The sequence below is a fragment of the Caloenas nicobarica genome, chromosome 3 (genome assembly GCF_036013445.1).
Source record: "Caloenas nicobarica isolate bCalNic1 chromosome 3, bCalNic1.hap1, whole genome shotgun sequence".
In the NCBI taxonomy this organism is placed as follows: Eukaryota; Metazoa; Chordata; class Aves; order Columbiformes; family Columbidae; genus Caloenas; species Caloenas nicobarica.
Window position 1 is genome coordinate 15387978 of NC_088247.1, and position 14010 is coordinate 15401987.

Below are 14010 nucleotides of genomic sequence, written 5' to 3' on the forward strand. Positions count from 1 at the left end.
AGATGTTAGTACAATGTCTAGAATGGAGAACCTACTGTTTTTAAGTTGAAGTTACTTAGTGCAAATCATATTGGAAAAAAAGAAAGGAAAATATCACTTCTTGAAGGAGCTCTCATGCAAAACAGTAACAAACACACATGCAAGATGGTTATTCTCATTTAAAAATAACTACAAAGTTCATATTTAATCACCAGTTTGGAAAAAAAGCAAAGAATTCACTAGCTTTTATGAGTTTAGTGTGATACTATGAATTTGACAACGTTAGAACCGGGTTTTTTTAACACTGGCTACTTTTCATTGGCTGTAAATACCAGACCTCAGTAGACAAAGGTTTCTTTCAATACCTGCAATGACTGGAGCCTTATGCATTGTAACAAGGAGAGCTGACTTCTTTCACCCAGAGAACAAGCGAAAGACAAAAGCGGAAAATATTACAGTAAAGGTGGCCACAGTGTTTGGTACACCTGAGAACAGCTTGGCCACTGCCTTTCTGAGCTCATAGCCTCAGAAAAACACTGTGACATTGATTAGTGATTTTAAAAAAATAATAAATCATTCCGAGAACTCTTCATAGTTAAGAGAGAGGGTTCAATACAGCTAACACATGGTACAATGCATCCCTTTACTCAAGTTTTGCATAGGTTCTCTTCACTGTACTATCTAAAGTATATGAGAAAAGAAAGAAATGACAGAGGAATAAAGTTGAGCAAGTAAGTTGAGAACTTTTTAAACAAAAATAGGAAATAAAAGTAGCAGATGGAGCTACTGAGAATGGAATACCACTGTTGAGAACAGTGGCTTTCAAACATATGGACAACTTCAAGCAGATGTCCTATTGACTTTGAGTGAGATAATTCACATGCTTACAATTAGACATGTGGTTAAGTGGATTTTGCAGAAGATGAGTGATTTTTTTTTTCAAAAACTCCAGTTTTCAATCACTTCATAAAGCCTGTTTTGACAAAGTATCTCAGTATTTTCATTCCTTAGTTCCATTATTACAGCAAATTAAACCTCTAATTAACAAGTCATTAAGAAAACCAGTAAGATGACTGGTAGCATAAATGAGCAATTTTAGTTTCAGATGTATAGCTCAGCCAAGTAAACCTTCCCAATGACACAGACTGTTCCAATCATATATACTGGCTTCTCCATTAAATTAAAATTTCACTGTCTGAAAGTTATCAGCATTCAGAATATGTTATCCATTAAAAAAAAAAAATGAACACACTGAATTTCACACTCATAGAAGACTTTTCTTAACTTACAACCTATATGAATAATGATGTAACCATACCATAAGGCTGTTTAAAGACCTGCCATTTCCCTTTGCTGTTAAGCAAAAATATTTCATACCAATTCTTTCCATTTACCCATTCTAGGCAAAACCCAAAACATCTGGCTTAGGCATCAAAATGTTTAATTAAAAATGCTGTTTCCTTTCACTACATTTATTGCCACTGAAGACCTAATAGGCTCCTGTCAAGGTCTGAATCACTCTGTGGAATTGCCCAACAAATACAGAGTAGGATAACTATACACGTTCTGTAGGCATTTGAGTTCCATGGGATGAGTCCCACCTTTGATGATTACTAGAATATTTGCAGTAAACAACATCTGTCTCTGTGGCATCCTTGAAAATCAAGCCAGGTTTACCAGATGTTTGGGACTTTTAGGATAAAATTATTTTATACTGGGATGCTACAGTGCAGATACACATTACTTCATACATAGGTAACATGGCACTAAGAACACGGTGGTAGAAAGTATTCTGGACTCCGAATAGATTTTTATTCCATGTTCATGACAACAGAGATAGCATTTGAATTCACATAGATTAAACCCAAAGACATGTGAAGTGCTGCAAATGGCAGAGGGAAAGCTTAGGTTCCAAAATTTATTAAATCCGTGGCTTGCCAGGATACAAAATAGTGCCAACGGTGATGCTACTTGTTTATATACATTCTCAGTAGTGTGTATTTCTGTCCTGAGCATCTACGTGGCACCTGGTCATGTGCAATTGGACTAAGTTCATCAATGCATTTAATATAAGCCAACATACAGAGCTGTCATATAGCTGTAGCTATCTGCTACTACCTACCTGGGTTGGTTATGAACAAACAACCGAGAAAACTAGCAAGCTACAGGCCTTCCTTATCTAGTAGTTAAAGCTCATTCACTGAAGTTACAATCCTGAGCCTCTATTTTTATTTGATAATGCATACTGTATACAGATAAAATGGAAATCAGTCACCAAGTATTCAGCTACAGCAAACACTAACACAGGTCAATATAGTTTATGTTTACAATCCATATTAATGAAGGAAAACAGGAAGTTCTCTTCCTTCAAAATATTTGTAACGATCTTAGCCTAGCAAATAAATACTATACACAGATCAAATTTACTCTTGCTTATTTAGCCCTTAGCATAAGCTAGATGAATGGTTATGTGTGGATAGATATTACTGATGTGCAGATTCTTTTGCACAACAACCCTCTTCCCTGTCTTAATAAATGGCAGAACATCACAACTCCTCCTCTGACCAACCTTCAGGTTCAATCTCACCTTTGGCAAAGGTTTCTGGAATGCCTGCATTGCCAGCAGAAGGGGACCAGCTGTTGTCCAGTTGTAGTACCTGGCCATGCAAAAGAGACAATTACTGCATTTTGTAATCCAATTCACAATCTACCTTGTATTTATCATCTGGCAGGTCAAAGCCATGAGGACTCTCTAGCACAGGTCAAACTCTGGCCTGCACCAGTAACAGTAGACCCATCTTATTCCACAGTATGTTCATAGGTATTTACGGCATATACTTTTCAAGATATGCAAGAGATGCTAGGTCCTTAAGGAGGAATGGTATTTGTTGTACATTCCTCATGTCCTTACTATACCTCATTATCACAGCATGAACTACATTTTTCACATGCTGTTTTGACTGTTTTTCCATCAAGGAAAAGGTAAGGGTCGTAGTCTGCAGGATGTCAAGCTTTTGCTATTATGTGGTGAACACGGGTCAGCCCTTGTTACAGACAATAGGACAAACACAGTATTATCATCCATCTGTCTAGGAAAGCTGAAGCTCACATGACATCCAGAGAATACGACAGTAAGAGCCTCACTAAGTACACTTCCCTTCCCAACATATCAGTAGGCAGGTAAACACTACCATCAAATTCACCTCAGACCACAGAGGTCAGGTAGGAGGCTGTAACAAATCATCACATAAGGATGTACCAGGCACATCAGACCTGTATGAGCGGTGTCCATGCGTAAGGGCAGCCTAACCTCTAGGGGCAGCACAATGCCATGATCTCTCCTTTGTAACACTGTATGCCAGGTGCAAGGAACTCAAGTTAAAACCCCCTTCAAAAAGCTGCATCTGGCACAGACCACAGTGCTGCATTGCTGCCAGCAATATAAACATAAGAAATAATGTCTTGGTCTTGCAGAAATAGAAGTCTCATACTCAGTGGGTGAAGTCTGACAAGCCTTGAAAAGCAACGTCTCCATAGAGGCATATTAGCAAAATATTCAGTACACACAGACAACCTGCTGGGTACAGAGTGCTTGCAAGCAGACTGCCATATCCCTGTAAATAATAATTATTCAAACTAGCTCAGGGCAAGCCTTAGCAAGTTCACATCCTATTTCTTTTTTAGTCTGCCAATTGAGTATGAACACTATTAGCATTTAATATCAGCTTCTTGAAATTCAAATTGTGCCAGTTAGCTGTAACAGGTTATCTGAAACTGCTCTTTACTCTCAATTTAACGGAGGAAAGATAACTAGAAGAACCTGAATTCACTAGAGAGTTGACTCTTTCAGGGCAAATCTAAGCTATGAATGTTTAAAACCTATTTTTTCAGCTACAATGAAACTGATCTAACACACAAGTGTCACATAAGTTTTTGTTACAAGAGTAAAATAATTTTTTTCCTGAAATATACTTACTTATTTCCAATCTTAACCACAAGGTTAGGGTCATCAATGATACCAGGATTGTCCACGAACTGCTGATATGTTACTGCATGTTCTAAGAACTCCTCTGTGGGAAGAAGAAAGTACATACATAAAGCATACATTTACAGATGCCTAGGATGGGCCAACCTAAACCTCTTAGCATCTCTCGGACACATCAGCTTCACATTTAGGGTCAGCCCTTCATTACTAGGGTTCTGAGATGAGTCGTAATAAGGTAGCAAGATGTTCAGAGACTCTCAAACTCAGAAGATGCCAAAGGTTTCTTTGTTAGCTGCTGGGTGCCCTTCCTGTTCCAAATAAGTGAAAAGCTCAGGGATGAAACTCTGAGGGATGAAAATCAGGCTTCTAAGCAAGGCAAGTACTTTGCCATTGTCTTTCACTGATCCTCTGTCCAAATTAGGAACAGGAATTGACAGGCTCAATGTATGTGTAAACCCATAGCCAGAAACTTAATTATCACTTGTAAGGCCTTCAGCAAAATGAAAATGTTTATCCATAAACACCCTTTTCTACTGCCTGTAACACCTTTCACAAAATCTATGCAATTCACAAGTGATGCATATAATAAATACAACTCAAATCACAGTACATTTCAAGTGTTTTAATAACTAGTTTCTGAACAGGACAGTGTAGCATCAGGCTCATATGGTTTTCAAAACTGCAGAAACTGCAAGTCTTAACGCATTTATCTTCACATTATGCAGCTGGAAATTCAAAGCACAGAGCATTCTAAGTAACTTATCTGAGAGTCACACAAGAACCTGGATGTAGAGCATGAACTCAGGCTACAGTTTCCAACTCCTCCTCCCAGTGTCTCCATTTACAAACTACCTTTTTCATTTCTGACACCAGCAGCTGGGAATTTCCTAGTTATAGACTGTACCAAGTGGCAACAGTGCCTTTAACACCGTTGTGATATAAAATTTAGCACTGTCAGGAAATAAAAATACCAATAAAATACTTTGAAAAAATTTAGTATATGTTGCATTACTAAGATGTATTAAAAAATCACAAGGCCTATGTAAGCCTACTATTTCAAGCACAAAAATTCTAGGAAACTTATTTCAGGGACAGTATTTACTGTCTTGAGTACACACATTCTTGAGTACAGCCACAGGAGGGCACTACTTCATCGGTCTAGGATGCTAAAACTTAGCTGACAGCACAAGCCTGTACAGAAGGGATTCCTGTACCTTTGGTTATTTCTTTGTTGTCAGTAAGGCCTCCACAGAGAGAAATGGCAATGGAGGGCAAATCTCGAATTCCATCCGAGGTGCTATCAACTCCACTGTCAACACCTGAGCTCCCGAAAGACTGCGGAGACTGACTGGCAGATCGCGGCCCCATGTCGTTCGTGTTCTTGCTTTGGACAGTATCCCCACTGGAAAAGAAAAATCAGGAATTCAGTCCTCATGTATTCATTCCCAGTTTCTCTCCCTTCAATAAACACCATTTCCTTCTGACACACATTTAGAAAAAAAAAATTGCTTGATTTTGCCATAAAATTTAAACAAAGCAGTAGAGACCTCAGGTACCCTCAAACATTAGATTGCTTCTGCTTACTTGCCTAAACTAGGCATGTATAATGATACCCACACTTACTTACAAAAGATAGGACAAATAAGACAATAAACAATATAATCTTAGTAGACAAAATAATGCTACTATAAGCAGAGTTTACACTAGTAGAACTATTCCCATGCTGGAACAAGAACAAACATATTAGTTTATTATTTAATTTATATTAATTATATAAACTGATAGCTAAAGCCAAAACAAAGGATGTGTATGTGTATTTATTTGTCATGTACATATAAATAAAATACTGAACATATAAACCATTAGGATTAAAATTTTAAGAAACAACAAATAATTATACCCACTTAAAAATCTGTGTATAGATGAAATCATTATTACAGAGTGTGGGCTGAAACTCTGCTTTCCATTCCAGATTTATATGAATGCATTTGAAAAAGGAATTTTCAATCCAACTTTTTTCTCCATATTACTGATCTTTCTCTGTTTTATTGAAATGCTAATATTACAACAGCTGAGTTTAAGCAAGCAAGAAAGAAAAACAAAATATGCAAGCTACTTTAGTTGTTGCTCAATGACTTTAGTCAAATGACTATAGAGTTCAATGTAGAAAGAGGATAAAAGGCTCTAATACAGATCAGAACAAGCTGGAAATTATATGTTCAGGGTAAAATATTTTCATAAATAAATCTATCATGTGTCATGCAAAAATTATTTTCTAACATTCATATTTACAGGTGATCACCCACAGTAGAACAACATTATAGCAATTATTTTCTGCTAATGCTGTTAATAGTAAGACATGTTCTTCACGGTAACAGGCAAGGACATGCGGATAAATATATCCCAAGGCCAACTGCTCTCCCAGGGCACGTGAGTAACACTCACGAACATCAGCGTACATTACGTAACAATCCACAATCAATATATGATACTTAATCGACCAAAATAGAAAATCAGCTTCAAGCACACTTCTCAGGCGCAAATGCAGAGCCTTCTAAAAGCTCTAATATTTCTCTCCACAGAGTTTTATTTTCCTTCTGCCTTCGTCTCTGCTTGTACTCTGAAAAAGTAGTCTTATTTGGTTGGCAATTAAGAGTCTGATCTAAATCTGGGAGGTGACAAGAGCTCTTTAAAGAGTAAAAATATAAGCAAAGGATTTATACTTCTTGGGGAAATAAAGTGCAGCAACTTCTGGATCCATGTCAGTGAGGTCATCTAAATAGACACCATCAGCACCAAGATGACGGCTTCGTTTGTCTGTAAAGGATGGCACAAATAAGCCTATTAATGAACACTTCCTGAGTAACACGCCAGAACTATTATTAGTGTTTAACTATTCATTTCAAGATTGAGAAACCAGACAAATTATAACAGTGTGTGAACTTTTCTATAAAATGGTACTGCCAAAAATTTCAAAACAAGTTGCTCATATACATTGTTCAGACTTTGAATACAGAACATGGGACAGCAGGGAGCTAGTTTTGAGATACGCTGAAGCCTCCTTATCCCAGACAAAACCACTGGGAATTAGAAGTCCATGGTCACTGTAGGAAAACAGCAAAAGGAAAACTTTCTGTGTCATTGCATAGGCCTGTTATCACAGTAAGGCAATCAGGGCATCTAGTCTCCAAGAACTAATCTTCAATGTCCTCTTGCAAAAGGGTAATAACACAACAGACTATACTATAGTTACTAACAGACTGTAACCAGCTTGTTATGGAGACAACTCACTGTTTAGCACATACACTCGACGTGTTGTGTGTGCACATGCACCAACACAGAGAGCCATTGCTGCCCTGCCATTGCTGGTACATCTAGACAAGTAACCACTGTAAGGACAAGGCCTAATTTGGAATTAATTCTAAAACCGGCAACTTCTCACCAACCCAATTTGCAACATCAAACATCAGAAAAGCAATCAGAAAAAAAGTTATGCAAAGAATGAATAGTAAGCAGAGTAACACTGTCATTATTGTCTTCAAAGACAGTGGAATGCATGGGGAAATGGCTGCAAAACGTGTGCGTTTATTGACTAAAAAGCAGCGGCACAAACTGGGTTTATGTAAGGCTTATATAATTATAGAATAATCAGAGCTCTAAAACATAATATTTTGTAAGCAAATAAATTTCATGTGAAGATTCTAACACATTATAAAGCAGTACGGCTACAGAGCTCAGAAATTAAGAAGTAGAAAAGCGGATGGAACTATATTTCACAAATTCAGGATAGGATGTGTACCACAGGGAACTGAAATTTCTCATGTGAAACAAAACACCTTATTTTACAGTAAATCTGTTCTTTGTGCAAAAGACATTCTACTACTTTGTATTATCGCAGAGAGGTTCCACAACTACCAGCAACACATAACACCTACAAAAGTAGTCAGAGCACGTAAAGCAGCAGATCTACAGTGTGCTTGTATCAAAAAGTGAAATCTCTGAATCTGTCGAATATGGATGAATTTTGAGTAAGTTTTGCAGTCTCTCTCATACACACAGAGGTGACAAAAACCCCAGACCAAGAAGAATCTTCTATCTTACTACACATCTCCTGTGAACAGCCTGCTGCACAGCTCAGGTTTTGAAGGTTCTTTCCAAAGCTTATTTCTTTTCAGATCTGAAAGCGCCTTCAGGGCACAGATTAATCTATATGACAATGAGGTGCTTTATCACCATGAAATTTAAAGACAAAAATCATACATATGAAAGCACAGAATCAACAGCTTTACCTTTCTTTCTGGAAGGGGAATCTGTCTTGCCAGCTGGTTGGGCTGAGCAAGCTGCAGCTTGTTTTATTTCTTCACTGGCAGGCAGTGGTGGTACAACTGCTCCTGGAGACTCTATCTCTGGCTTATTTGTCTCAGTCGGTAAGGGTTCGCTGTCATCCCCAGTTGCTGCACCTGCTTCTCCAAGGGCAGGCAGAGGAGACACAGTGTTAAACTCCTCTACAGGAGAACTCTGGATGACCCGAAAGTGAGTGCTTTCCGAAGGATTTACATCCACCACACTGGGTTCCTTTGCTTTGAGCACAGAACTGGCCTGTGAGGGAAAAAAAACAGATTGCTATAAAGGAAAGCTCTTAACACTCCAGTAAGATCAGATTCTCAAGGTAACCAACTACAGCAGAAAGCCAGAACTAACTCAGGTAGAGACTACAGCATACAAAAGACCTCTCTGCTCTGCACTTGCTCACACAAAACTCATCTGCATCTTGGGGCCAGGAAAGCTTTGTTCTGCAAAGTGCTCTACAGCCCTCATTTCCCACTCACCTACCTGGGAGCATGTCACAACTCCAACCCTGCCCTCTTCTCTTCCTGGCAAATCCCAGCTTTTCGTCAGAAGGTAACCCCAACAAACATGAGAAGGAAACACAGACTGGAGTCCTTACACAATCAGGATGCTCTCAGGGACCAGCGCAGGGGTACAAAGTCATTCCTTTATACCCCAGATTTAGATTTTTATATCACTTTACGAGAGCAATTCTACATCTTCTCTGAACATTGCTCAGGAGGTGTTCTTACAGAGGGGAGCTGAGCTCCTACAGCAGCAGCTGTATACCTCCTGTAACCTTCTTGTCACAGCAAACTCCTACATGAAGATCAACAGCATCCAAAGCATAACTTCCAGCTCAGATATGGCCAGATAGTCACCAAATAGCTTGGCTGGGACATAGAAAGGGACTGCAGAGGTAAAAGCCTCCAGGAATAAGATTTGCAATACAGACCAGGCTGTGTGACTGGGATAAAAACGAAACACCTAAATCTACTAAGAGGAAACCCTGAACTCTAGACTGGAAATGCCAATTTGAAACTCCTGCCTGGGTCTGCGCACTTAAATCAGGTCTCTATGTACAGAAGATAGCTCCCAATTTTCTTTTAATATACATGATGAGGAGAATAATGCAGAGGTGATAGGACAGCTCCTGTTTGGCCTAGTAAAAAAGAGGCAAGAGCTTTTCTGAAGGAATTAAGAATTCTGGATTCCCACCTCTGCTTTTTCACTAGCTACCAACAGTGAACTGAAGATAAATTATAATAGTCTCATAATTCCAGTGCCACCACCAGAATGAAAAAGTCGTCTTCTTTCTGAGGAGGATACCCAGTTCCCTGCCCTGCAAAGCTGGAACGTTGTTTCTTCATACTGCTCCTGATGCCATCACTCCTGCAGCCCTTAAGTCAGCCTTAAGCAGAAGGGACCAAACCCTGCCCCAGTAGTTGCAGTATGCCATGGGAACTCGATCTTTATTTCTCCCACTCTGAGGCAGGTGTAAGCCCCAAGTCTCCCCTTTCCCATAGGAATGCTCCAACTCCAGAGCTACCACAAGGAGACAGCCAGTACCTGACTGCCCCGCCGTGTGCTCCTGTGCACCATGGGTGACAATGCTGCTGGCACACTGCAGATCCTGCCACCTAACACAAGACAGCCACCAAGCCAGTCACTCAGCCAAGGGAACAGCACATCTGGACATGCAGAGACACAGAACTGCAGGTGTTTCTGGATGCTTATGTACTCAAGCAATACATTTTAATTTTTGTGAATCACACTGCAAACACCAAGCACCTAATTTCCCTCTAAGACTATTTCCGAATTTCAATGATTTACCAAAGGACAATGGGTTTGAGTTTCTATGTTATTTAAGCTTCTAACTTTTACAAGACTAGGTCTCAGATACATCCTAATTTTCTACTGCATATCATCGGTGTTGAGAACATCCATTGCACAAGGTCCTTTCCTGTACCTCCTAAGGAGCAAGATGCAATTCTCTTACATATATATTGCAATTTTATGTAAAAATAGGATCCATTCCCTCTTGGGCAGTCTGCAATGGAATAAGCACATTTGCCCCATTAAAGCACCACAGATGCTAGCAGGAATTAAACAAATTATGTTGGATACCTTTGCAGCCTGGGGTAGCTCTCCCCAGGCCCAGTGCATGTGGGGATTATTCTTCAGTCCACTTCTGTCCGCAGGCTTACTGACTAATTCTGAGTCACTTTGGGGAGTAGGAGGGCGTGAATCTGAGGGACTGAAGAAAACACAAACAAACAAAACCACTACTTATTACAAAAATATTACAGAAACAAAAGTAACCACATGCACTACACACTTTCCAAACTGACATCCACCAATGCAAAGCGTTGAAAATCTAAATAATTATCAGCCAATTGAAAGCGTGCAAGCACGGAAAAACAGTTTAAACAGCTCAGGATCCTCTTAGACTGGCATTCTGAGGTCTCATCTGTTTTTAAATGTGCATCACAGAGTAGTATCTGAGAAGCTGGAAGAGATGGAACAAGAGCACTGGCCCTGAGCATTTCAGGAGGATTTTTGGGTTTCTGTGTGGAAAAAAGAACAGGAGTGGCACAAGCAGCAGCAGATGAATACATGTTAGTATTATTATAATGGATGTGAAGAGCAGAAATTACTCACATCAACAAGGCACTTTATCCAGAGTAAGTAATAAACTAGTCTAAGGAATCCAGTAGATTACTTCCTTCTACTAACTTGTTCAGTTCTACCCTTGGATGCATGTTTATAGCAAAACCAGGAGAAGAACCATACAAAGAATTTGAGCCCTTCCAGTGCAAAAACATTTAACTGTTTGCTTTGCTGACTACTCAATATAAAATTTTTAACAATTAATTAGTAAATTATCAGTTTGTAGCGTATTTTAATGTGGTGAAGTCAATAATCTGATGTCAAGTCAGCCATTAATAAATAACAATTCACTGATTTCAATGACGAAAGGTAAAATTCTGATTATCTACTCTGCCTTTCCGCATAATGCAAGTCATAGAATTTCACCCAGAACCCCCGAACAAAGCCCATTATTTTTTGTCTGAGCTACAGCATGTCTTTGGTATACTCACGCAATCCTGATTTTAAAACTAAAAGCAACAAGAGAATCTAAAACATTCCTAAATCAAATGTCCAAACTGAGTTACCTTCACTCTCAAAAACAAAAGGCTTCCTAAGTTTAGTATTCTTTTCCTTCTTCTTGATAAACTGAATATCCAGACCAGTTTTACTCTTTCAATATAAGGCAGTTCTGCAGAGCTAGCTGATCGGGAATTCATTGGTCATAGGCAAATAATTACTTCACAGTAACACAAAGCAGCTTTTAAAAAAATCTGTGAATTTCACATCTGCAAAAATAGCAACCTAATTATCTACATTATTCCTTGTTTTCACTTATGTTGTAGTAAGGTATACTTTGAATATGGACAAACACTATGACTTTTTAAGCTACATATAATTATGTTATCCAACTAAACTATAAAATATATAAGCAATACTGCGGAAGATCTTTTTTGGCCCTAAGAATCCCAAATTGATATTAGTCCTTAGGTCTGTATCCACTTTTAGCTCTATAGAAAACACAGTCAGAGGAATCCTACACTACAGCAAAGGCTTATGTCTCCTAAACTTTACACAAGATGCCTTATCTATTGCATCACCTTTACTCTATAAGATGCTCCCCCACTGTAATCCAACATACTGAAAATTTTCCCCGCTCCTAAACCAAGGAACAAAGGAAAATAAGTTCTCTTTTGGTATTGGGCTCCTTCCATCACAAGCTTTGCACTCCTTATTGATCACTCAATCCCTGAGGCCTTTGTTTTGTTTTTACTTTTGCACAAGCAAACAACTCAGGGAAACCACTGGATAAATATGGCATTAAAATATATACTGGCTATAAAAAGCCACATGGAAATGTCAGTCTTCAGAGGAACGTAAGTCTTCATTAGCTAAGTTCTCCCTTTTTTGTTATCACCTTAACAGAATTCAGTTTTAACCCAGGTTTTCATCAGCCTGATTTTATATTAGCCACCCTCATTCAACGGATGATTCACCAAGGCAATTTACCTCCAGTCGATGCCCACAAAAAACTAAGCAGAAGTGGCTTTCATTGTCACTTTCTTTCAAAGTGTCTGGGTTAGCAGTAAGTGCAGTTATAAGTTCAACAAAGTTCACATACTATTAACGTGTTAGAAGTGCATTAATGTGCTAAAAGGATTAAAGAGCAGTCCAGAAAGAGGGATGACAGCTGTTCTACCTGTCTGGAGGAGAAAAGTGAGATGACTGTTGAGGACAAGAGTTAGATAGGCCTCCGTCTGCTGGAACACTGAGAAGAGAGGATTGCCCTATGCAATCTATAGGTTTACTGGACAGCACACAGCATGTTGGTAGAAAGAAAAACAGGGTGTCATTATTCACAAGTGTTGATTAACATAAGCTCTTTGTGCGTCAGCTACATGAATGCTGAATTTACATCTAGAGTTTTCAAACTCTAGAATACTGCAATCAAGAAACAGAACATGCAGTTCAAAAAGCCACTGAATGGGCAGGGTACTGACACATGCTATCACCAGACTGGTGAAGCTAATCACATTAAGCTCTACAGTCGGTGGAAAAAGTTTCTTCCAGAACACAATTCAAATTAAGCCCTTGCTCTGAAATAATCTCCTTGCTCTTCCTTCCGCTGTCCCTCATCTACAGCGCAGTCTATTGAGATTAGACTGCTTAGGATATAGTTTTGTGAATATTGCCCCACTTCCATAGTCCACATGGAAGACATGCAGCACATGTGCACAGACACACACAGACTTCATGGGACTGATAACGTGATGCACATCAAGCAAAAAATTGTCCCTTTTTGACAGTGTTCCACACACACAAGAGTGGATTCCAAACTAAGCTGCTCTGTCAAAGGTACACACATGCACACAAACACACATACAGGAAAAAGTATGTGAAGTCCTGCATGTGTTGTCGTCACACAATCTATATTTCATGTCTATCTACCTGTGCAATTCAACAGATCAGCTCTGAAAGGGACACAAGAGCTCATATTCTTATTCACTAAGAATTTTTTTTTTTTTTTTTTTTTTTTTACACACCAGTTCCAACCTTGATAGTTCTTAAAAAGATTACACCCGAAGTACTAGAGATTTATATACCTGCATTCACTGAAGACCTTACAAGGTGCGTGCATCAGGCAAAGAGTCAGATTTCACAAAATGTTCATGGTCTCTACAGTATTTCTATGCAGTGACATTAACAGATATATATACTCTCCAGAATTTGTGGACCTGCCTTTGTATGCAAGCATTTGTTGAATCAGGGAAAAAGTGAACCTGAAATTTTTGTACACTACTTGATCTCAAATATAGAAAGCAATCATCTCGTAGTTGACAGTGACCATGTTTGATACCAAAATTTTTAGTAAGACTTCATACATCACTAGTGCATAAGAAATTAAAGGAAGGTAATTTAGAAATGTACTATCAGAAAATGTACCTTTGAATAGGTGACCATTCTCCATCTGAATGGGGGTAAGATGCAGACTGAGAAAATGTAGAAACTGCAGGAGCCTTTATATTAGATACTTCATCAACACGGACATCTGGAACAGGGATTCTAGGTACAGGGAAAGATGTGATATTTAAAAACCATCCTTGATTACTGAACTGTCATATACTCCA

General features: G+C 38.8%; 1 protein-coding gene across 5 annotated transcripts in view; it reads right to left on the reverse strand.

Annotated features, from left to right (window-relative positions):
* Nucleotides 1–14010, reverse strand: part of LPIN1 (lipin 1) — an 84398-nt gene that overhangs the window by 20017 nt on the left and 50371 nt on the right. For 4 of the 5 annotated variants that reach the window (XM_065630627.1, XM_065630626.1, XM_065630629.1 and 1 more), the window contains 8 exons: nucleotides 13826–13945; nucleotides 12582–12689; nucleotides 10421–10550; nucleotides 8254–8563; nucleotides 6688–6781; nucleotides 5179–5366; nucleotides 3956–4049; nucleotides 2567–2636 (listed from right to left, as the gene is read on the reverse strand). In XM_065630627.1, coding sequence (XP_065486699.1) covers nucleotides 2567–2636; nucleotides 3956–4049; nucleotides 5179–5366; nucleotides 6688–6781; nucleotides 8254–8563; nucleotides 10421–10550; nucleotides 12582–12689; nucleotides 13826–13945 — 1114 coding nt within the window. The remainder of the gene's footprint in view (nucleotides 1–2566; nucleotides 2637–3955; nucleotides 4050–5178; nucleotides 5367–6687; nucleotides 6782–8253; nucleotides 8564–10420; nucleotides 10551–12581; nucleotides 12690–13825; nucleotides 13946–14010) is intronic. The other variant, XM_065630628.1, reaches the window with a different exon arrangement.